The sequence below is a fragment of the Moschus berezovskii genome, chromosome 20 (assembly GCF_049115385.1).
Source record: "Moschus berezovskii isolate FMDL1 chromosome 20, NW_MosBer_1.0, whole genome shotgun sequence".
Taxonomy (NCBI): Eukaryota; Metazoa; Chordata; class Mammalia; order Artiodactyla; family Moschidae; genus Moschus; species Moschus berezovskii.
In genome coordinates, this window is record NC_142479.1 from 73,333,488 (window position 1) to 73,356,482 (window position 22,995).

Genomic DNA, 22,995 nt, shown 5'->3' on the forward strand with positions numbered 1-22,995 from the left:
TTGGCCACTTGATGCAAAGGGCCAACTCACTGAAAAAAAGACCCTGATGTTGGGAAAGATTGAGATCAGGAGAAGAAGGAGATGACAGACAATGAGATGGTCAGATGGCATTTCTGACTCAATGGACATGAGTTTGAGCAAACTTCGGGAGACAGTGAAGGACAGGGAAGCCTGGGGTGCTGCAGTCCATGGGGTCACAATGAGCTGGACACGACTGGGTGACTGCAGGATGGCAAACAGCAGCAAAGACAGGCAGGGGTTGATCACTGAAAGATGAGAGACAAGACAATGTTCTTTTCTTGGGACAAAGCCTGTAAGTATGAGTTTATTTTTTAGGCCTAAAATCTCGTTAAGCGTTTCTGCTTGAAAAGTTCAGAGAGATGCTCAGAATGGTTTGCCTCTGAGACACAGAGGGGACAGGAGGAGGAGGGTCTGAGGAGGCGCCCAGACAAGCCGTGGAGGATGCAGGGGCTCAGAGATGCTTCCGAAGGTAGACTGCTTGCTTTCTCTGCGTGTGTGCTGCCATAATTTAAAGAAGTTGATATAAATGATCTTGTTTACAAAACTAAACAGACTCACAGATTTTGAAAACAGGCTTACGTTCCCCAAGAGGAAAGGCTGCGGGGAGGGATACACCAGGAGTCTGGGATGAATACATACACACCACTGCATAGAAAAGAGATTATCAACCAGCACCCACTGGACAGCACAGGAAACTTTTCTCAAAACTCTACGGTAACTTATATGGCAGAAGAATCTGAAAAAACAAATGTATATGTATAACTGGGTCACTGTGCTGTACACCGAAACCAACGCAACACTGCATGAACTCCCATAAAATTTAAAAAGAAAGTCTTTCAAGAGGAGCTCTGTTTCCACTGCTCATGCAGCCCACACCGAGGGGACGCTGGGGCTGGCTTTATCGGCAGTGACCACTGGTGAGCCAGCACGTGCGCGCCGGGCGCCCACGCAGCTCTGCTCCAGGCTGGACTCCACTGCGGTGAGCGGCCCTGCCCTGCTGGGGCTGGGAGTCTGGGGAGGAGCAGAGGCCCGGCTCTCAGCCTGCCCTGTGTCCGCGCTCCCGCGTCCACAATCCTCTGTCCACGCTGTGGGGAGAGAGCCCACAGGCGGGCCTGGAGTACGGAGACTAAGTCAGTCTCGGGAGGCCCCCATCAAGGAAATCTTTCCGGGAACAGGCACGGAGAGGAGACGCAGAGAGAGCAGGAACGGGCGGGGCAGGGGACCGATGCCGGGCTGGCCGCCCACCTGGGCGCGGTGCCGGACGGCGGGGGATGCGGAACCCCGCGGGCCTGTGACAGCCCGGGTCTCCAAGGACCCCAGAAGTGAACGGGGCTCTGGGGGTGGCGCGGGGACAGGCGGGTCCAGCCTGGGGGCAGCGCCTGCCCAGAGTCAGGGCAGAGACAAGACCCCAGGGGCTGCAGCCCGCCACGTTCCTCTGTCCGTGGAATTTTCCGGGCAAGATGACTGGAATGGGTTGCTATTTCCTTCTCCAGTGATGTACGCGTGCGTGCTGTCACTTCAGTCATGTCTGACTCTTTGCAACCTCATGGACCGTAGCCCGGCAGGCTTCTCTGTCCATGGGGGTCTCCAGGCAAGAACCCTGGAATGGCGCCTTTCCCTTCTCCACCAGTGATGTATATGTAGGACTTACTGAGTAGAAGCACTGTTCTTCACACTGCTCAGGCAGGAAGCCGTTTACTTCTCACTGCCATTCCCGCACGTATTAGTGTATGGTTTCCTGACATGAGGAGAGCGGGGCAGAGAGCTGAGGTGACTTGTCTGAGGCCCCACAGCTTCCAGACGGTGGAGGCAGGGTTTGGACCCACGCAGTCTCCGCTCCAGAGTCCATGTCCGGAAGGCCCGCCCGCCCACTTCTGAAATGCAGCACATGCGAGCACGTCAAGGAGGATTCTTCGAGCCTCAGAAAAACGAAGCAGATGCAACAGAAAGGCAGGACTTCAGGTCACGCTTCCCAGTGCAGCAGAGGTTGGAAAATTGCTCAAAGGAACCCAGAGCCGGCCATTTCCACTCAGTGTCTTCCAAAAACACAGCAGGCTGCTGTGTAAACAGCTTTCCTTTGTTCACTGACCATAGAAATAAAGCAATCGAACCCAGCGGATCCTTAAAACAACCAGTCTCCTCTTGGAAAACAAACTCTCACAAATCAGTCTTGGCCTAAGTGTCTGCAGAGCCCAGGCCTGCGAGATGGTGAGGAGTGGTTATTCACCAGTTTCCTTCCTTTGGAACGCTCTTTAAATTACTGAGGGGCCAGAGAGTTGCTTCTCGAACCCTCACCTCTATTCTAAATTGACCTTGAATATTCTGATTCCAAGGACACTCGGTGATAGTTTAAAAATCATAGCAAGCGATGGAGCCAGCCACCGAGGGAAATGCTCCTTAAACATCCAAACAAGTGCTGGCTTTGCTGAACCCCCGGTCAGGGGGAGTCACGGGAGCCATGCATGGCCGTGAGGAGACGCTTCATCCATTCCGGCAGCTCATGTCGGTTTTACAGTAAAATGCATTTTCCTTTATTTCCATTTTCATGTGTGTTTGGATACAGTGAGCACGAGGGAAAGGCTGCAAGGCCTGATGCTGCCAACAGCTGTGTGGAGAGGACCACACCGCCCCCTCCACGGGCTCAGGCCTTTAATTTGTGGGGCGGGGTGGGGGTGAGGGTGGGAGGACGCAGGTAGGGGCCAGTCCTCTCCGAGTCTTTTCCACTTGAAGATACTGTTAATCAATGAGGTGTTATGGGACTGGGCTGTAGCTGGTGTAAAAGGAGGCGGTTTCACAAGCATCCACTGTATTTAGTACTCTGCTCATTAAGCTTTAAGAGTAAGTGAACAATGGATTTGAACAGGAAGATGGTGAACTCAAGTAGAAAACCACCATCAGATGAAAAGAAATTAGAATTAAAATTCAGCCAGAGAAAAGGTAGCTTAGGATCGGAGCTCAGGATCAGTGTTAGTGAAAAGGCTTTGGGCTAAGATGGTGAACGGTGGACGTGTCAGTGAGGCCATGATGGGGCTGCAGCAAAGCCAATCCTGTGGAGAAGACCCGCTGTCCCACCCGGAGGGACTAGAGGTCAAGTGTACACCTCCGGGGTCTCCAGTCCAGCGTGTCTTGTTGTTCAGTCACTTGGTCATGTCCGACTCTCTGCGACCCCATGGACTGCGATGCCAGGCTCTTCTGTCCTCCACTATCTCCCAGGAGCTTGCTCAAATTCATGTCCATTGAGCTGGTGATGCCATCCAACCATCTCATCCTCTGTCGCCCCCTTCTCCTCCTGCCCTCAATCAGGGTCTTTTCCAGTGAGTCAGCTCTTGGCATCAGTTGGCCCACGTATTGGGAGCTTCAGCTTTAGCATCAGTCCTTCCAATGAATATTCAGGGTTGATTTCCTTTAGGATGGACTGGTTGGATTTCCTTGCAGTTCCAGGGACTCTCAAGAGTCTTCTCCAGCACCACAGTTCAAAGACATCAATCCTTTGGCACTCAGCCACATTTATGGACCAACTCTCACATCTGTACATGACTGCCTCGTGTGTAATCTTAGTCACACGCTCTGTTCGAGGAGGAAGACATGCCTGATGTGGAACATGAACCACCTCGTGATATTCATCGTGATGTTAGTCAGGACTTGTTCCTCATTCCAGCAGGAGCCCAACCACTTCTACAACCTTCCCCTGGGGGACGAGTACTTACAAGGTGCTGTTTTATTGACTATCTCAAAGGAAAAATCAGGTCAGATGCAGACTGTAAACAAGGATCTGCAGATACTATTTAAAAACAAAGGGAGCTAGATAAGCCAGCTTGGAAAATAGAGAAGTCAGTAAATATATCTCTCTGAGGAACACTGAGTGTTTGCTAACATTTGAAGTAATTGGCTTTTTGAGCAATAATGGAATATTGCTGACAAAAATGATTCCCTGCGGGGAACTGGCTGTCCAGCTGAGGTCTGGTCTGAGCTCGACGGGAAGACAAGTTTACTGGGAAGAGCTTGAGAAGGACCCCAGCTCTCGGGGTGAGGAAACACAGGCCAGCACCGCTTTTGAACTTGGAATGAATCTGCCCTGAGGAATGGCGAGGATATATGATGGAAAAAGAGCTGGGAGGAAAAGAAAAAGGAACGCTTGCTTCTAAGAATGCTGCTGCTCTGTTTTATGAACTAGTCTATTTGTTTTGGCTGCAACTGAACTCGAGAATGTTCTCTGCATATTTCACAGTGTAGTTTATAGACATCAAAGGAACAATCTCCCCTTTCATCATTATTTACACATAAAAATAATGCAATTTGTGGTGCGTGTAAGATGTTACTTCTTAAAAACCTCTCGAGTCTAATTTATTAATTGCTTGAGATTTAAAGTTAAACAAGGGTGAGATGCAAATCATATGTTACTCTGAAATATGTTACCACCAAATCTTGGTTTATTAATGAGATGTTGAGCAGCCATATGAATATTTATTTAGGTGGTTAGAGGGCTTCATGAAGGATCCTGGAGCAAGTGACAGAGACATAAAAGCAAAAGGGTTTTGCTTCTCTTGAAAAAAATGAGGGCTGTGTCTTTGTTTTTAATTCCTCTCTTTCCTCTGTGCTTCCAACATTAAAGCATTCCTGCAACCCACTAACCACCCCAATTGCGCTTGCTCCAGATCTCTAGTCTCAGCTGCCATGACAGCAAACGACTCCTGCTGACAGCCCTGGAAATGACATTTTGGTCTTTTTTGATGGCATGACGACATCACATGAATTTTTTTCCTCATTATATGCTTTTGGAAAATTAATTATAAAAACTAGGCTTATCCTTGTTAATTTACTGAATTGATTTAGTTCTCTAGAAATTCTGTGTAAAGTTAGCTCTCTACATGTTCTACGTCTTTAATGCAACAAATCCCCTAAAAATAACACTACGTAAACGTAAAGCAAAATGAGCAAGGCTTGTCTTAAAATTTTTCCATGATTTACAAGGCACATTCTGGAGAGTCAGTTATGAGAGTACAACCGCTTATTATTCACAGTTTCACTTTTTTCCTAAGACTGTGTGACTATTGAAGAATATACGTGTATGTAAATACGTATGCATTGCATTGGCCAGAAAGTTTGTTCCGGTTTTTACACAGCATCTCACAGAAAATCCCAAATGAGCTTTCTGGCCAACCCAACATATGCATTCTATCTTTTTTTTTGAAAACTACACAGACACACACACACACACACACACACACATACCAATACACACATATACACATAAACGTGCAATCCATTTCCATTTTTCATCGGATATCCATACCCCAACCGGCGCATGTCGATGTAGGATCACGGGAAACACAGCCACAAACGTGTATGAGTTACGCCCCTCATCAAGGTGGCCTGCGCTGGAGGCCACTGCCCCCTTGCCCCATTTTTGAGACCCATCAGGCAGTTTTAAATGTACGTGATGTGCCGCATTCTTTTCTACATGTATGAGTTACGCCCCTCATCAAGGTGGCCTGCGCTGGAGGCCACCTGCCCCCTTGCCCCATTTTTGAGACCCATCTTTCTTTCTTCTTTCTTTCAGTCGCTCAGTCGTGTCCGACTCTCCGCGACCCCATGAATCACTGCACGCCAGGCCTCCCTGTCCATCACCAACTCCCGGAGTACACTCAAACTCATGTCCACAGAGTCGGTGATGCCATCCAGCCATCTCATTCTCCGTCGTCCCCTTCTCCTCCCGCCCCCAACCTTTCCCAGCATCAGAGTCTTTTCCAGTGAGTCAACTCGTCTCATGAGGTGGCCAAAGTATTGGAGTTTCAGCTTTAGCATCAGTCCCTCCAATGAACATCCAGGATTGATCTCCTTTAGAATGGACTGGTTGGATCTCCTTGCAGTATAAGGGACTCTCAAGAGTCTTCTCCAACACCACAGTTCAAAAGCATCGATTCTTCGGCGATCAGCTTTCTTCACAGTCCAACTCTCACATCCATACATGACCACGGGAAAAACCATTGCCTTGACTAGACGGACCTTGGTCGGCAAAGTAATGTCTCTGCTTTTTAATATACTATCAAGGTTGGTCATAACTTTCCTTCCAAGGAGCAAGCGTCTTTTAATTTCATGGCTGCAATCAGCATCTGCAGTGATTTTGGAGCCCAAAAAAACAAAGTCTGACACTGTTTCCACTGTTTTTCCATCTATTTCCCATGAAGTGATGGGACCAGACGCCATGATCTTTGTTTTCTGAATGTTGAGCTTCAAGCCAACCTTTTCACTCTCCTCTTTCACTTTCATCAAGAGGCTTTTGAGTTCCTCTTCACTTTCTGCCATAAGGGTAGTGTCATCTGCATATCTGAGGTTATTGATATTTCTCCCAGCAATCTTGATTCCAGCTTGTGCTTCTTCCAGCCCAGCGTTCCTCATGATGTACTCTGCATATAAGTTAAATAAGCAAGGTGACAATATACAACCTTGACGCACTCCTTTTCCTATTTGGAACCAGTCTGTTGTTCCATGACCGGTTCTAACTGTTGCTTCCTGACCTGCATACAGGTTTCTCAAGAGGCAGGTCAGGTGGTCTGGGATTCCCATCTCTTTCAGAATGTTCCACAGTTTATTGTGATCCACACAGTCAAAGGCTTTGGCATAGTCAATGAAGCAGAAATAGATGTTTTTCTGAAACTCTCTTGCTTTCTCCATGATCCAGCGGATGTTGGCAATTTGATCTCTGGTGCCTCTGCCTTTTCTAAAACCTGCTTGAACATGGAAAAGAAATGCAAAAGAGCGAAATGGCTGTCTGAGGAGGCCTTACAAATAGCTGTAAAAAGAAGAGAGGCGAAAAGCAAAGGAGAAAAGGAAAGATATAAGCATCTGAATGCAGAGTTCCAAAGAATAGCAAGGAGAGATAAGAAAGCCTTCCTCAGTGATCAATGCAAAGAAATAGAGGAAAACAACAGAATAGGAAAAACAAGAGACCTCTTCAAGAAAATTAGAGATTCCAAGGGAACTTTTCATGCAAAGATGGGCTCGATAAAGGACAGAAATGGTATGGACCTAACAGAAGCAGAAGATATTAAGAAGAGGTGGCAGGAATACACAGAAGAACTGTACAAAAAAGATCTTCACGACCAAGATAGTCACGATAATGTGATCACTGACCTAGAGCCAGACATCTTGGAATGTGAAGTCAAGTGGGCCTTAGAAAGCATCACTACGAACAAAGCTAGTGGTGGTGATGGAATTCCAGTTGAGCTATTTCAAGTCTTGAAAGATGATGCTGTGAAAGTGCTGCACTCAATATGCCAGCAGATTTGGAAAACTCAGCAGTGGCCACAGGACTGGAAGAGGTCAGTCTTCATTCCAATCCCAAAGAAAGGCAATGCCAAAGAATGCTCAAACTACCGCACAATTGCACTCATCTCACACGCTAGTAAAGTCATGCTCAAAATTCTCCAAGCCAGGCTTCAGCAGTATGTAAACCGTGAACTCCCAGATGTTCAAGGAGACCCATCAGGCAACTTTAAATGTACGTGATGTGCCGCATTCTTTTCTACATGTTGGCAATCTTGCCTCGCTTTCAAAGGCAGTGAAAACTGCCTTCAAACTTCATTCTTTAATTGATGCTTTCAAACTGTGGTGCTGGAGAAGACGCTGGAGAGTCCCTTGGACTGCAAGATCAAACCAGTCCATCCTAAAGACATCAACCCTGAATATTCACTGGAAGGACTGAGGCTGAAGCTGAGGCTCCAACACTTTGGCCACCTGATGTGAAGAGCTGACCCCCTGGAAAAGGCCCTGTGGCTGGGAGAGACTGGAGGCCCAAGAAGAAGGGGGTGGCAGTGGGTGAGATGGCTGGATGGCATTGCCGACTCAGTGCACACTCTGGGGGACAGTGGAGGACGGGGGAGCCTGGCGTGCTGGAGTCCGTGAGGTCACGGAGCGTAGGACTCTTAGCCACTGAACAACAACAAAGTATCTCGTTGCTTTCATGTAGCATCACTTATTTCTCCCTATCTTTTCTCTCAAATAAGGCTACAAAGATACTGCAGAGCTTTGCAAGTGTATCCGTGGGATACACTCCTATGAGTGGCACCAAAGGTTCCAGTGGTGTGCGTCTGACACGGCAGCAGCTTCTGTCACACCGACTTCCAGAGGCGGCGCTGATTTGAACTTCCAGTGATGATACATCACTGGGTACTTTTTCAGGGTCAGCATTCACGCCCATCAGGTGGCAGCCAGGCCCAAATCAGGGATGAGAGTCAGCCACTCCTCACACGTTTGCTGGATGTTACTTTTCGTCTGTGAACCTGTGTCCATAGCCTTGCTCTTCTGCTCCTCTGGCGGGCGAGCCTCCTCCTGGTGATCCCAAAGCTCTCCTTGTGAGGCAGGAAAACCAGTGATCCAGGGCTCCTCTGGCAGAGTGCCTTGTGCTGGGCAGAGCTGAGAGCCTTCTGGCACGGACAGCAGCTGAGGGAGGCTGTCTTTCACCATCGCAAGCTGAGAAGGGCTCTGAGTAGGGTCCTATCGGAGGGGTGGGGAATGCCTTCAGGGACTCCAGTGACACGCTTGAGACAAATGGGGATGAAGGCAGAAGGCCAAAGATGAACCCGAAGTGTCCACCAGGAAACAGCACGGCTGGGGGTGGCCCCTCCGGGTGGGAAGGATGAGCCAGCTTGGAGGTGCTCTCTTGAGGCTGCAGTTACTGAGCGGGAAGTGGCAGGCCATCTCCGGCAGAAGATGGGAGCCGTGGGGCCCGACCAGGATCAGGCGAGGCTTCCGGCAAACATCACGACAGAAGTGACAGCCAGAGTCACAGGGGAGACGAGCTCACCGTGTCGGGAGAGGGTCCGCAAAGCCCAGCCCGGACCTGAGGACGCCCATGTGGGGGGTGCAAGCCCAGCAGAGGAGACCCGCCAGCTAGGAGCGGCCTGAGCTCCCCGATCCCGGAGGGAAGACTGCGGCCAGTGAGCTATGTCTGCACCCAGCCTGTTCTCCTAAATAAAGTTTTATTGGAACACAGCCTCGCCCACTTGTTAACAAACTGTCTGAGGCTTGCACAGCATAGCACCAGGAGCTGGGTCACTGTGACGGAGACTGTATGACCCCAGAATATTGACTCTCCAGCCCTCTTAGGGGGAAGGTTCTCCAAGCCCTGCTCTAGAGGGAAAGTTGTGGGTCAGTATGTTCAATGCTGCATGGAGTTGGGGGTGGGCACTAGAGATGGGAAAGCACCACTGGTTCAGACCTCAACAGCTACATCATGCTGGGAATAGAAAAGGGGCCTGGGGGACACGTGGGAGAGCTGACTCAGTGCCTCAGAGAAAGCAGAGCAGGAGGGGCCCGGCAGCCCGAGAGTGAATCAAAGACGGTGCAGAGCCGTCCGGCCACCGTCTGTCCCTCCGGTCCTGGCTTGGGGCGGGGGACGTCCTCGCAGCCGTGGGGACTGGGGCTGGAAGGCTATGTTATAAAGCACAGCAATCATTCCGTCACGTCAGCTGTGGCTGCTTAGGTAACGATGAAATTACACACTGCAGGTCATCATACTGACTTTGAAACAGCTTTGGATTCAGTTCAGTTCAGTCGCTCAGTCGTGTCCGACTCTTTGCGACCCCATGAATCACAGCACGCCAGGCCTCCCTGTCCATCACCAACTCCCGGAGTTCACTCAAACTCATGTCCATCGAGTCAGTGATGCCATCCAGCCATCTCATTCTCTGTCGTCCCCTTCTCCTCCCGCCCCCAATCCCTCCCAGCATCAGAGTCTTTTCCAGTGAGTCAACTCGTCGCATGAGGCGGCCAAAGTATTGGAGTTTCAGCTTTAGCATCAGTCCTTCCAATGAACACCCAGGATTGATCTCTTTTAGGATGGACTGGTTGGATCTCCTTGCAGTCCAAGGGACTCTCAAGAGTCTTCTCCAGCACCACAGTTCAAAAGCATCAATTCTTCGGCGATCAGCTTTCTTCACAGTCCAACGCTCACATCCATACATAACCACTGGAAAAACCATAGCCTTGACTAGACGGACCTTTGTTGGCAAAGCAATGTCTCTGCTTTTTAATATGCTATCTAGGTTGGTCATAACTTTCCTTCCAAGGAGCAAGCGTCTTTTAATTTCATGGCTGCAATCAGCATCCACAGTGATTTTGGAGCCCCCAAAAATAAAGTCTGACACTGTTTCCACTGTTTCCCCATCTATTTCTCATGAAGTAGATGGGACCAGATGCCATGATCTTTGTTTTCTGAATGTTGAGCTTCAAGCCAACCTTTTCACTCTCCTCTTTCACTCTCATCAGGAGGCTTTTGAGTTCCTCTTCACTTTCTGCCATAAGGGTGGTGTCATCTGCATATCTGAGGTTATTGATATTTCTCCTGGCAATCTTGATTCCAGCTTGTGCTTCCTCCAGCCCAGCGTTCCTCATGATGTACTCTGAATATAAGTTAAATAAGCAGGGTGACAATATACAACCTTGATGTATTCCTTTTCCTATTTGGAACCAGTCTGTTGTTCCATGTACAATTCTAACTGTAGCTTCCTGACCTGCATACAGGTTTCTCAAGAGGCAGGTCAGGTGGTCTGGTATTCTCATCTCTTTTAGAATTTTCCAGTTTATTGTGATCCACACAGTCAAAGGCTTTGGCATAGTCGATGAAGCAGAAATAGATGTTTTTCTGGAACTCTATTGCTTTCTCCATGATCCAGCGGATGTTGGCAATTTGATCTCTGGTGCCTCTGCCTTTTCTAAAACCTGCTTGAACATCTGGAAGTTCACGGCTCACATATTGCCGAAGCCTGGCTTGGAGAATTTTGAGCATGACTTTACTAGCATGTGAGATGAGTGCAATTGTGCGGTAGTTTGACCATTCTTTGGCATTGCCTTTCTTTGGGATTGGAGTGAAGACTGACCTTTTCCAGTCCTGTGGCCACTGCTGAGTCTTCCAAATTTGCTGGCATATTGAGTGCAGCACTTCCACAGCATCATCTTTCAGGAGTTCAGAATTATTAAGGGTAAAAATATTTCCAGTTATTTGTTAATTTTTTTATGTATTAAAGGCTTCCCTGGTGGCTCAGAGGTTAAAGCATCTGCCTCCAACGCGGGAGACCCGGGTTCGATCCCTGGGTCGGGAAGATCCCCTGGAGAAGGAAATGGTAACCCACTCCAGTATTCTTGCCTGGAGAATCCCATGGACGGAGAAGCCTGGTAGGCTACAGTCCACGGGGTCGCAAAGAGTCGGACACGACTGAGCGACAGAACGGAACGGAAAGGAAAAAAGCTGAAGGATGCACCTATATCCCAGCATCTGAGGAACCAGAGCCATTCCCAGTTTGGACCGCGCGGTGGTTGTGGGACCCACGCAGTCCCGGACCGACTCTGCTCTTCTGCGGGGCACAGGCGTCGGCGGAGGCCCCCTGCTCCTGCCCGTGTCCGCCCTCCCCAGGCCTGCTCACATTCACTCACCCAACTCTGCTCAGTTCCCTGTTATTACACGCAGACCTGGGTCTAGGGGCCGACAATGCTCTTCATGGTGCTTGAAGGTGTCTTCCACTGAACAAATGGCCTTCGACTCGTCTTGAAGTAGAGCAGAGATCTTCCAGGGAACAGAGCTGGAGGAGAGGCAGGGCTGGGATACTCGCGGGGAGGCCGCTCGCCCCTCTGCCCACCTATGACTGCGCCCCACGCCCGCAGTGCCCAGCCTGACGCCCAGAGCACCCTTCCTGGGAAAGCGGTGCTCCCACCTGACGCTGCTAGGATTGGATGGCTATCTTCCTCTCTGCATGGGCAGGCAAGTCACCTTGGGTGGGATGGAAAATCCATTTCTCTTCTTGGCATTATTAATTCCAGCTCCAGAGGGCACCAAGACAGCCTGCCCTCCACGCCCTTAGGATGAGCACGGGGGAGATGAAGATTAGATGGTGAGCAGGTTCCAAGCAGGGCTGTTTGACGCCAGGCTCTGGGATGGCTCCCTGTTTCTCAACGTCCCTGAAACCCCGCAATGAGGTCTGCAATTCTGTTCTCTGGGCAGTGGATTCCTGTGAGCTTTCAGCACAGCAAGAATTGCCCAACCTTATGAAATGCTCTTTCCCCTCTCCAGCCCTGCTGGTAACACAGACCAGATTTCTCGACGGCCCCCTAGCAGCGACCTTTCCTTATAAACTCCAGGCAGCGGCCAAGGCAGAGGAGCGTCCCAGCTCTAAAATCTCTTTTCTGTGCCTGCGAGCGAAAATTTTACACCACCTCTCTGCAATGTGAAATCTCTTCTCGGACATCTGGCTTCACAGCGAGGCACTTTCAATCCACCAGCTTCAAAGCGAGGACTCGGCCTGGGGGTGCCTGATGCCGGAGGAGAGCTCCGGTCCTCCTGCAGAACCGCCTCTGCCCACGTCCCCCACCGACCGGTGTGAGTTCAGGGGCGGTGCTGACGGACGCTCACACGGCCGGCTCTGGTGGGCAGCCTTGGGTCTGGAGAACAGAGATGCTGTGTAAACATGGTGAGGGGGTTTGATTAGAATCTGCCTAGGAGGCAAAACACAAATCTGCCAGCGCAAATCTGAGCTGTTTTCAAGTATCTGCTACCACAGCACAAAGCATTCACGAGCTTGCTGCCACCAACAAAATAACTTGAGAATGAAGGGATGTGATTCCTTTCCAGGGCCTTAATTTAAGAGGTAACATCGGCTGCTAAAGAATCTGCCTGCAATGCAGGAGACTTGGGTTCACCCCTGGGTTGGGAAGATCCCCCGGAGAAGAGAATGGCTACCCACGCCAGTACTCCGGCCTGGAGCACCCCATGGACTCGCAAAGAGTCGGACACGACTGAGCGACTTGCACTTTCACTTTTCATCATTCAATTATTCAGTCTATTTCTATAACTTCCACCGAAACAAACCCAGCGGTAAGTGCTTGTGCTAAGAAACTTAGGGTCTGCTCGGTGACAGAAGGAAGCAGAATCCGGCCACGACCTCCTCTTTGCAGTCCTCTCAGGACCACCAACTGTTCTGGACGGTGCGAGGGCGTCTTCAGTTTCTGTCTGCCCCGTTCAGGAGGTTCGTATGCGTCACGCTGCACGTGGGTCTGGGTGCTGCGTGTTGCCCCCACCCACAGATAAAGATAAGCTCCACGTCACCTCCACGTGCAGATCCCAGGGTGCAGAACACGTCCCACAGCAAGGTTCTGGATGAGGACTTGGGGACAGCAGCAGGGGGCAGTGGAAACCTCACTAGGGGAAGGAACAAATCTGGCGTGAGCCTCTCACCGAGACACCTCACAGAAGATGACGTTGAAACCTTGAGGGAAAGGACTCTACGTGGAGCCCGTATCACCACAGGGCGCACGGAGGTACAGGGCAGGCTGCTGAACAGGTCGAGAAGGGCAACGTCTAGACAAGCGAGTCTCAAAGGTTTTGGTCTCTGGTCCCCTTTACACTTTTAAGAAATAAAGAATCCCAAGGAGGTTTTGTGTATGTGGGTTATATCTATAATATTTACTGTGTCAGAAATTAAAATCGTCGTTGTTCAGTTGCTACACTGTGTCTGACTCTTTGCAACCCTACGGACTGCAGCACACTGGGCTTCCCTGTCCTTTGCCATCTCCCGGAGTTTGCTCAAACCCATGTCCATTGAGTCGACGATGCCATCTAACCGTCTCATCCTCTACTGCCTGTTGCCTCCTCTCCCTCCCGCCCTCAATCTTTCCCAGCATCAGGGTTTTTTCCAAATGAGCTGGCTCTTCACATCAGTTGGCCAAAGTATTGGAGCTTCAGCTCAAGCATCAGTTTTTCCAATGAATGTTCAGGACTGATTTCCTTGAGGATTGACTGGTCTGAGCTCCTTGCTGTTCAAGGGACTTTCAAGTGTCTAGTCAAGCACCAGAGTTTGAAAGCATCAATTCTTCAGTGCTCAGCCTTCCTTACGGTCTAACTCTCATGTCTGTACATGACTACTGGAAAAACCACAGTATATGGACACTAAATTGGGACAACTCAATCCCCAGGATGACATGCCACTGCTCCACACTTTAAGGCAGTGTGAACTCAAAGAGCAGTCAGCTCAACCAGCCTGCGACACCCTCTGCTCCAGCTTTCCCGCCCCTTCCTGAGGCTCCAGAAAATGCAGAGACTACCAGTAAGTGTTATACGGAGGGGAGGTTCGCTGCACTTCAGAGAGAGTTGATATGGAAAGCTTAGCATTTAGGGGGATCCTGGTTAAAAGCAGAATTTATCCGTGTTAATCTATTAAGCTTAATGATAAAGACAGACTTCTTCAGGAATCCCCTAGAAAAAGCAAACCACAGACCTGGGAAAGCTCAACCCTTGCCTACTTTTCCCCATGGCAGTTTTATGTGCCAGGTGAGCAATGTCCAAGTTTTCAAGTGAAAATGAAGATAAGGATACTATGTCCATCTCACAGGTCATTCAAACATAAGAGTTAATCAACAGACTTTTTAAAAACTTTTTTTTTAAGATTTTTTTTTTTGGATATGGGTCACTTTTAGTCTTTACTGAATTTATTACAACATTGCTTCTGTTGTTTTTACGGGGTTTTTTTTGCCGTAAGGCATGCGGGATCTTAGTTTCCCAACGAGGGACCGAACCCTCACACCGTGCATTGGAACATGGGTTCCTAAGCGCTGGATTGCCAGGGGCGTCCCGGAAGACACCCTTAAACACGGAAAAACCCGGGGAAGGCAGCACCGTGAGTCTTGAAGGAGCCACTTGCGCATGAACTCCAGCTCATTTGGAACCACAGGAAAGTAAGAAGTTCAGGGGTGGGAGTGTGGAAGGCTGATAATAAAAGGCCTAGTGGGAAGCACCACATCCTTTAAAGACAGTGTGGGTATTAAGTAAGGTTACGGCTAGAGACAAACTGTGAGTATTGTAAACCCAGAGCATGTACACCCCAGGCAAGAGGATGGAGAGGGTCAAGGGACACGGGTGTTATTCTAAGGAGCTCAGTTTTCACCCCAAACTCAAATTCTGCCCCAAAGTTTAACAGTTCTTCCTGTTTTACTCTAGATTCACCCATCTGCTGAATTTAAGTAAAATCAACTTGAGATTTTTTCTAAGCCTAACACAAACACACACTCTAGAGTGTTACCCAGCTCACCAGTCCAGCTGGTTCTCCTTTCTCCCTACAACAGTCGGGCACCTGAAATGACCTCAGCTGACTGCTAAAGCGGTCGGCTACTTCCGGGTGATGAACTCTGGGGTGACTTCAGGTCTTTTTCTCTTTCCCCACTGCAGTTGGAATTATTCACGAGCATATGCCATTATCCATTTTTACAAAAACAATAGAGGAGATTTTCTTAAAACAAAAGAGGCCGTGCATGGCCCTGGGCACCGCAGCCCAGCCCGCTTCCGGGAGAAGCACGCTGACTGCGCAGAGCTGCCCGCCCGCCACGCCCACGTTCCCCGACTCGGAGACTCGCGCGCATGACACAGCTGTTGCTCTAAACCCCCAGGTTCTGGGGCAGCTTGTTACACGGCAGTGACAGACCTCTTCAGAAGCTTGACTCTAAGCTCAGGATGAACTGAAGCAGTGAACAGTGATGAGGACTTCTGCTCTCGAGACCGGGTGTACTTCAATGTAAAGGATCTGCTCGTGTGACCGTGTTTCTAGAACTCTCTCTACGCCCCAAGAGTTCCCTCCATAGCATGTTCCCCTCCTTGTCTCCTAGACAGCAAGGCTCATGCCCACTGTGGGCCTCACCTGCAGGATTCCCTGATGTCCTCCTTCAGGCTAAGGCGCTTTCTTTTCTAGTAAACAATGGTTACTCTCTTGTTGCAACAGTGTTGTTAGAACTAAAGTGTGGGGGGACACTGGTATACCTGTGGCCAATTCATGCTGAGGTATGGCAAAAACCATCACAATATTGTAAAGTAATTATTCTCCAGTCAAATAAGCTAATTTAAAAAAGAACTAAAGTATAGAGCTAAGATAAGAGAGGAAAATTACCACAAATTCCACCGCTAACAGCATCCACCAGCAAAATGCTGACACATAATTCCAGTCTTTCTTCTCTTTACATGTACTTTTGGGGGGCAAAGACGATCTCTTACGTACTTTATGTTGTGTAAATTGCATTTTCATTGAAAACTATCTTGTGAACATCTTTAAGATCCTTCTCCAGCTTCGCTTTCTGCATTGCTCAGTTTTCAGCTGATGTGCTAGGGTGGAAAGCACAGCATGGATGGGAATGCTGGTGCTGCAGGGGCCTTTCCCGCGACGGGAGCTCCGTGATAGACATGTGAGCGCAAGAAGGAGCATCCTTCTGGCTAAAGCTCCTGGAGCATCTTTACCTGCCATGCAAGGTGGACCCTGGAAACAGCATGTCTCTGGGGTGACTGAATAGTAAGAGGTACTCCGAACTAGTCTGCAGACTGGCGGCCCTGTAAGCGTGTTTTTCGGCCTACTCAACACCTCCGTCTTCCCCGAACACCTCACTGTGATGAAAGGCCTGCATACCCAAGGGAACCCTCCAATGGCCTGCTCCGCCTGCCGCTGGGTCTACCGCCCACCCCATCCTCCAACCCGGAAGGTGGGCAGAGGCACACTTCACAGGCAGCAAGCACACTGTTCTTACAGCACTGCTGACAACCGACATTTAAGTACATTAATCTAACGCTACAAACATATGAATGCATATGCAGACAAAGGTGCCTGGTCTCAGAAAACTGTCTGGTGACTGTGTCTCTCTCTGAGTATCCAATTCCATCCATGTATCTGCGTCCACAAAACAAACACGACTAGAATGCCGAGAGGAACGACTTCAGGCAGCCAGGAAACGAGAGCAAGGGCTCCCAAGCTCGCCGATGCACCCGGGCACTGACTGTCACAGGCAGTGTGGACACGGGGCTTCTGTGCACGGTAAAATCGCCGAGGCTCTCGCGTCAGAAGACACTCAACCTGTCCTTGGTGGTCACTTCACCCCAGAGCCTTGACTCTTCCATCTGTAAGATGGGACAATGGAAATGCCTTCCTCGTCAAGACCACTTATAAGGCTTAAATGAGACAATGGAACATGGGATGAATGGAAATGTTCGGCAGAAAGCCTGGTACACAGTACTTGTTGAAGAAATACTAGCTATCATTCTCAATATTTTTTGTGACATAGCCCCCCCCCCTCCAAAAAAAAGCAAGGCAACAGGTGTTAACACATTAACACTGATACAGGTTAGTAAAGGAAAAGTCGTGCACTTCAATCATAGTATAAATGAATGAATCAAAACTCAACCATACCTTATCTACATTGCAATTTTAAGTATTTTCAGGTATCTAAGTTTTGCTCATTATATATTACAAATATATATATATATATATATGTATGCCGTGTCTGCGTGCTTAGTCATGTCCGACTCTTTGTGACCCCATGGACTGTAGCCCGCCAGGCTCCTCTATCCGTGGGGTTTTCCAGGCAAGAATACTGGAGCAGGTTGCCATTTCCTTCTCCAGGGGATCTTCCCAACTCACAGATCGAACCTGTGTCTACTGTATCTCCTGCATTGAAGGTGGATTCTTTACCCACCCAGCCACTAGGGAAGCCCAATGTATGTGTGTCAATGTCTGTCATCTTTTAACTTCAACTTCAGTCTTTATGATTTGACGGTTGGCTGGAAATTATGATCAGAAGATTTTTCCGTTTTAACAAGTAAATGGATTACAACTGCAAAAAGATACAATTAAAACTAGGAAGTTATATGCATTATATTTCTTTCAAGATTTTTTTAATCTTTAAGAAACAGTTCTAGGAATTACATTGTTATGGAGTAAATTGATGTTTTCTCTTTTACATATGTTCACATCCAATTATTTATTTAAAATTTGGAAATTACCTACCATGCAATATTTGGATTTCAAGTAGAAAAGAAATTCACTTAAAATGAAATCTTTATATAGCAAAAGAATTGAAAGAAAGTCGTCAACTTAGTTCATACAAAGCAAAAGAGTTCTATAGACCAATGGGGACTTTTTCCTGCATTTATAAATGAAAATTCAAAGATTAAAAAAAATCAGAATATGAAAAAAGAAATACCTTTTTTTCATCTCATCACATGTAGGGGGGAAAAGAAATGCTCACAGATGGAAAAATACAGGGAAAAATCTCATGAACGACGAAATACATCCTCACCCCTGGTCAGGAGTCAGGGTGTACTGGCCTCCAAGGTTTTGTCCACATCTTAGGGTTTTTCCTTCTATTCACCACTGTCTGGGCGTAAAGGGTACATATGAAAAAGCAAGCACCGCTGACACTCACTTTCCCCCAAATCACACGGCTGGCCTACAACAGGCCAGAAGAGAGAAAGGCGGAGGGAATGGGCAGAAAACGTGTGAGAAAGCCCAAACGCTCCCTTTCTTTTTCTATGCTTTGTACTGATATGATTGCCCTACATGCGCTCAGCACTGTTGTAACAAAGTCAAGTGACTGAAAAATAATCATTTGCCGGGAATTCTTTAACACACGGTTTGTTGTCTTTAAGTGTTACTCATAAAGGCTCCGGACGCTCATCCTCACGTTAAACCTCGCATGATGCAGGGGCTTTCATCCATGTTCTCTGCGGTGAAGTCAGGACCGGCCCAGGGGCTCACCCGGCACAGAGCGGGTGTCAGACCCCCGCAGGGTTGGGGGCGCGGTGCGCAGGGGCAGGTAAGCTGGGCTGCCTGTGCGTTTACCCGCCAGCGGTGCCAACGCGCTCGCTCTGGCCAGAGGTGGCTCCAAGGGGCCTGGGTGGGCATGGGGCGGCTCTCTAGCATGTGTCGGCTGTGAGCGCGCCGGGCTTGCAGTGGCCTGTCCCCGCGCGCACGTGGCCTCGCAGGGCCGGCCGCGTCAGGGCCCAGCGCACGCGAGGCCGGCGATCGCCGGACGCTGGTGCCCGCAGCCGCCTCGCCCGCAGGCAACCGCGCGAAAGCGCCTTACCTGGACGGCTCGCGCGTTCTCTCTGATCAGCTGCTGCTTCTCGTCTTCAAACTTGTGCACGACGTCCTGGAGCCGCCGCTCGGCCGCGAGCTGCTGCCGGCTGCTGTCCTCCCGCAGCGAGGAGACGGTGCCCTGCAGCTCGGCGATCACCTGCAACGAGAGCGCGCGCTGCGACTCGGGCCTCGGACGCGGCCCGCCTCGTGCATCGGGCCTCCCGGGCGCGCTCGCAGAGACTCCCCACGGGAGAGCTGCGCATGGTGAGCACTGCTGAACCAAACACGCCTGGAAGCTGTTCCACTATAACATTCCACAGGATTTGCTCATCGGGGGAAAGAACATCTGTGATCCCGAAAATACGAAATGTGTCAGCATTTATTTTACCGAGAAACATTCTTGCTGGAGTGGGAAAAAAGAAAGCTATTTTGCCTTTCATAATACTTTGAACTCTAATAACCAGAGAAAATCATCAGAGAGGCCACTCTTCCTAGCCACCTAGTTCTACACAACCGGTTTGAGTGTGCGCTCACGCTCGTGTGCTGTGCTAAGCACCTCCATTCTGTGCGGCCAGCACTGTCATTGCCCATCTCCCACAGAGAGAGAAGCAGAGGCAGAGGAAGCCCAGCGCGGGACCAGAAGGCAGCATCACCCGGGGGGCTGCTGTGCTAGGCGCTTCCTCTCAGCTAGCTCCTGCCCTCCCTTCCTTTTAAACAAGGTTTTGGGATTGAAGAGGAGTTCATCCTGATAGTGCTCCCAACAGGCTGCTTTCTTCCTGACTCATATAGACTGCTGTGGCTTCTCTACATTTGAGGACTGGCTCTCTTCCATCACTGGGTCCCCCTCCGTGGTCGCAAATAATCAGGTGAGGGCCCTTTCTCTTTAATAGGTTTACTGGGAGCATTACTCATTTTTGGGTTTGGATATCTCCGCTTCCTGTAAAATTCAACAGCAATTCAACGAACTTCCTTTCAGAAACAGGAAACGGTTTTCCTTCTAATAAAATAAGAAACAACTTTCATCGTGCGTTAGGCCCTTATACGTTTGGGTCTACTGGAGAAGGGCTGGTTGGTGAGAAACACTGGACCACTTAGTTCTGTGTTTTCCTTGAAGCTCAGTTTTTCAACTGTGTTTTGATAACAAAACTAGAGTACAGTATTATGAGGCAGTAAACAGAAACTGTCTGGAGTCTTCCAGAAGCCAAGTCCTGTAGAAACATTAGCTGTCACGACTGACATGGACTTCCCAGGTGGTGCTAGTGGTAAAGATGCCACCCGCCAAATCAGGGGACACAAGAGATGTGGGTTCAGTCCCTGGGTTGGGAAGATCCCCTGGAGAAGGGCATGGCAACCCACTCCAGTACGCTTGCGTGGACAGAGGAGCCTGTGGGCTACAATCCGCAGGGTTGAAGAGTCGGACACGATTGCATGACGGAGCGCACACACACACTGACAAACACAGAGCATTCACCCCAAAAAGGAACATTTATGCTTTGAGATGCGTACAAGCTCACTGTGACTAGGTTCAAGAACTCGAGAAGAATCAAACAGAAGACAAGTGTGAGATAAATGACAAAATATACTAACTTTTTAAATGCAAACTGGAACCTTCTGCAAGGAGCAGAGGGATTCATTTACTGAGAATGAAGATGTTTTCATCTGTTTTTTGAATTCTGATTAAATGTTTCCAAGTTGGCATCAATTCAGTTCATTCTCATAGCACTTCTACGAAACAGGGAAGGTTAAATTCTCAGAGTAAATGTCAAAAACCGAGGCACAGAATGATCAGCTCGCCGTCACAGAGCCAGAGATAAGGAGGAGCCAGATTTCCTTGGCCCAACATGAAACCCAAGATGGATATTTCGTAAGAACTTGGGGCCAAATAGTAAAAAGAACTATTTCAGTGACTATTGCAGTGTTTCAAGTTGAGTAAACTAAAACGTGGTAGAAGTGACGAGTCGAGTTCTGTCGTGTGTTCACTGTGCGTGTGTGTTTATTTCTGTGCAATTTCATCACATGTCGATTTGTACATCCCTCACCATGATTACACGATGTATTGTTAAAGCACAAAGTAACTTCGTGTCTTTACAAATTACTAAGATTTAGATTCGCTTCTAATTGACCAAGACTGAAGATAAAAAAAATATTTGGGAGCTCTTCAAATGACCACAAGGACATGAGATATGGGTTTCTTCCTTTCAGAAGATTTATGACATGCATTCATCAAAAAGAAGTCACTGTGTGTTTTAGAAGGAACACCGGGTGAAGTGCAGGATGTTCTGAATGGAACACGCTTGCTTTCGTTAGAAAATGAAACCTTACATTCTTTGCGGGAATAATCAGGTTCCTTTGGGAGAAATAATGAGATTATCTTTGGAAAGCTGCATTTTAAAACTTATGAAGATGATACAGGAAGAGTTTCAAAACACTTTAGGTAAAATGCCTCACAGTGAAATTGTTTGAGAGGCTGACAGATGTGATGGATTTAGAGAGGTGACTGAAACGTGGGTAACTTTAGAAGCAGCTTCAGGTTTTCTCTGAGCCTGAGAAGTTCTCACGCTGACCGGGTTAATCAGGCCTCGGCTGTGGCCCTCGCGCGCGAGACAGGCCACGTTCTTTTCAGTGCACTTTACAGGCACTTGATAGGAGCTGAAGTTGTGGGACTGTGATCCACAGCTGTATTATGATTGTAGTATGATTATATTGAGATGATCTAGTCTTTTCATAGGGTTTCACAGGGCTTCCCAGGTGGCTCAGTGGTAAAGAATCCACCTGCTGACACAAGACACACAGGTTTGATCCCTGGGTCGGGAAGACCCCATGGAGGAGGAAATGGCAACCCACTCCAGGATTCTTGCCTGGAAACTTCCATGGATAGAGGAGCCTGCAGCGCTACAGTCTATGGGGCCATAAAGAGTCGGACATGGGCTAAGCTCGCACACACGGTCTTTTCACAGATTGATAATGCACGAAGTTCCTGAGAAGAATGAAAACTGAGATCCACAATCATAACCAGACCCGACTGGTTTTGACTGAATCGTATTAGAAATCATAGAACAAAATGCCACAACTCAACTAAACATCTTAGCTTTAGAGGAAGTGGGTCAGAACACTTCCACATGGATACTGGAAATTAGTATTTGGGGAAGCAAAAGCAAAGTTATATGGAGCTAATGATGGGAGCAACCTAACCTTTGAAAGCTATGATGGTTCATCATTACCGTCAAGCAATTTCTACTCTGCATAAATGTCAGCGGTCTTACTAGGTCTCAAAAGTAACAGGGCTCTAAATAGAGGGCAGGCTTTCATTTTTAATTATTGCTTTTCAGATCATAGTATAGTCAAGATTTTCATAAAACTCTTCTTTAAAGTACAATGCACTTGGCAGGGTTTGGCAAACACCGAAGAAAGATCCTAGGAGTAGGAGGGAGGGGGTGCCCATGCCCTCCGTGTGGCTGGGCAGGGTGATGGAAGACAGGGGCACGGGCAGGGGGCTGTGCCTGGGCTCCGCTCTGCACTAGCAGGGGCGCAGGGGCCACGGGTGGGCTCTGCCAGAGCTTCCCCACACTGTCTGCATTCCCGTAAGACGGCAAGATTTCTCTGTGAAGAATGGCCACCAGCCAAGTCAGCTGAGTGGGGAAGATGAAGAAGCAAGGTCAGCGTGTGAGACTAAGATGACAGAGAACAAGCGCGGCCCTGGTGGAAGCTCTGTGGGCGGGTGCCCGGGAGGGTGCCAGGGAGGGTGCCCGGGAGGGTGCCCGGGAGGGTGCCCGGGAGGGTGCCAGGCAGGGTGCCCGGAAGGGTGCCGGCGCCACCAACGGGGGCACTGAGCCTTCTGCGGGGGGAGTCGGGGGCAACGTCCCGGGTCTGCGAGGGCGCAGGGGCCACGAGCTGCTGCTGCTGAGTCGCTTCAGTCGTGTCCGACTCTGTGTGACCCCATAGACGGAAGCCCACCAGGCTCCCCCGTCCCTGGGATTCTCCAGGCAAGAACACTGGAGTGGGCTGCCATTTCCTTCTCCAATGTGTGAAAGTGAAAAGTGAAAGTGAAGTCGCTCAGTCGTGTCCGACCCTCAGCGACCCCATGGACTGCAGCCCA

General features: G+C 49.1%; 1 protein-coding gene across 8 annotated transcripts in view; it reads right to left on the reverse strand.

Annotated features, from left to right (window-relative positions):
• CEP112 (centrosomal protein 112) overlaps positions 1 to 22,995 on the reverse strand; it is a 323,150-nt gene that overhangs the window by 44,612 nt on the left and 255,543 nt on the right. For all 8 annotated transcript variants that reach the window (XM_055408770.2, XM_088829417.1, XM_055408774.2 and 5 more), the window contains one exon: positions 18,907 to 19,056. In XM_055408770.2, coding sequence (XP_055264745.2) covers positions 18,907 to 19,056 — 150 coding nt within the window. The remainder of the gene's footprint in view (positions 1 to 18,906; positions 19,057 to 22,995) is intronic.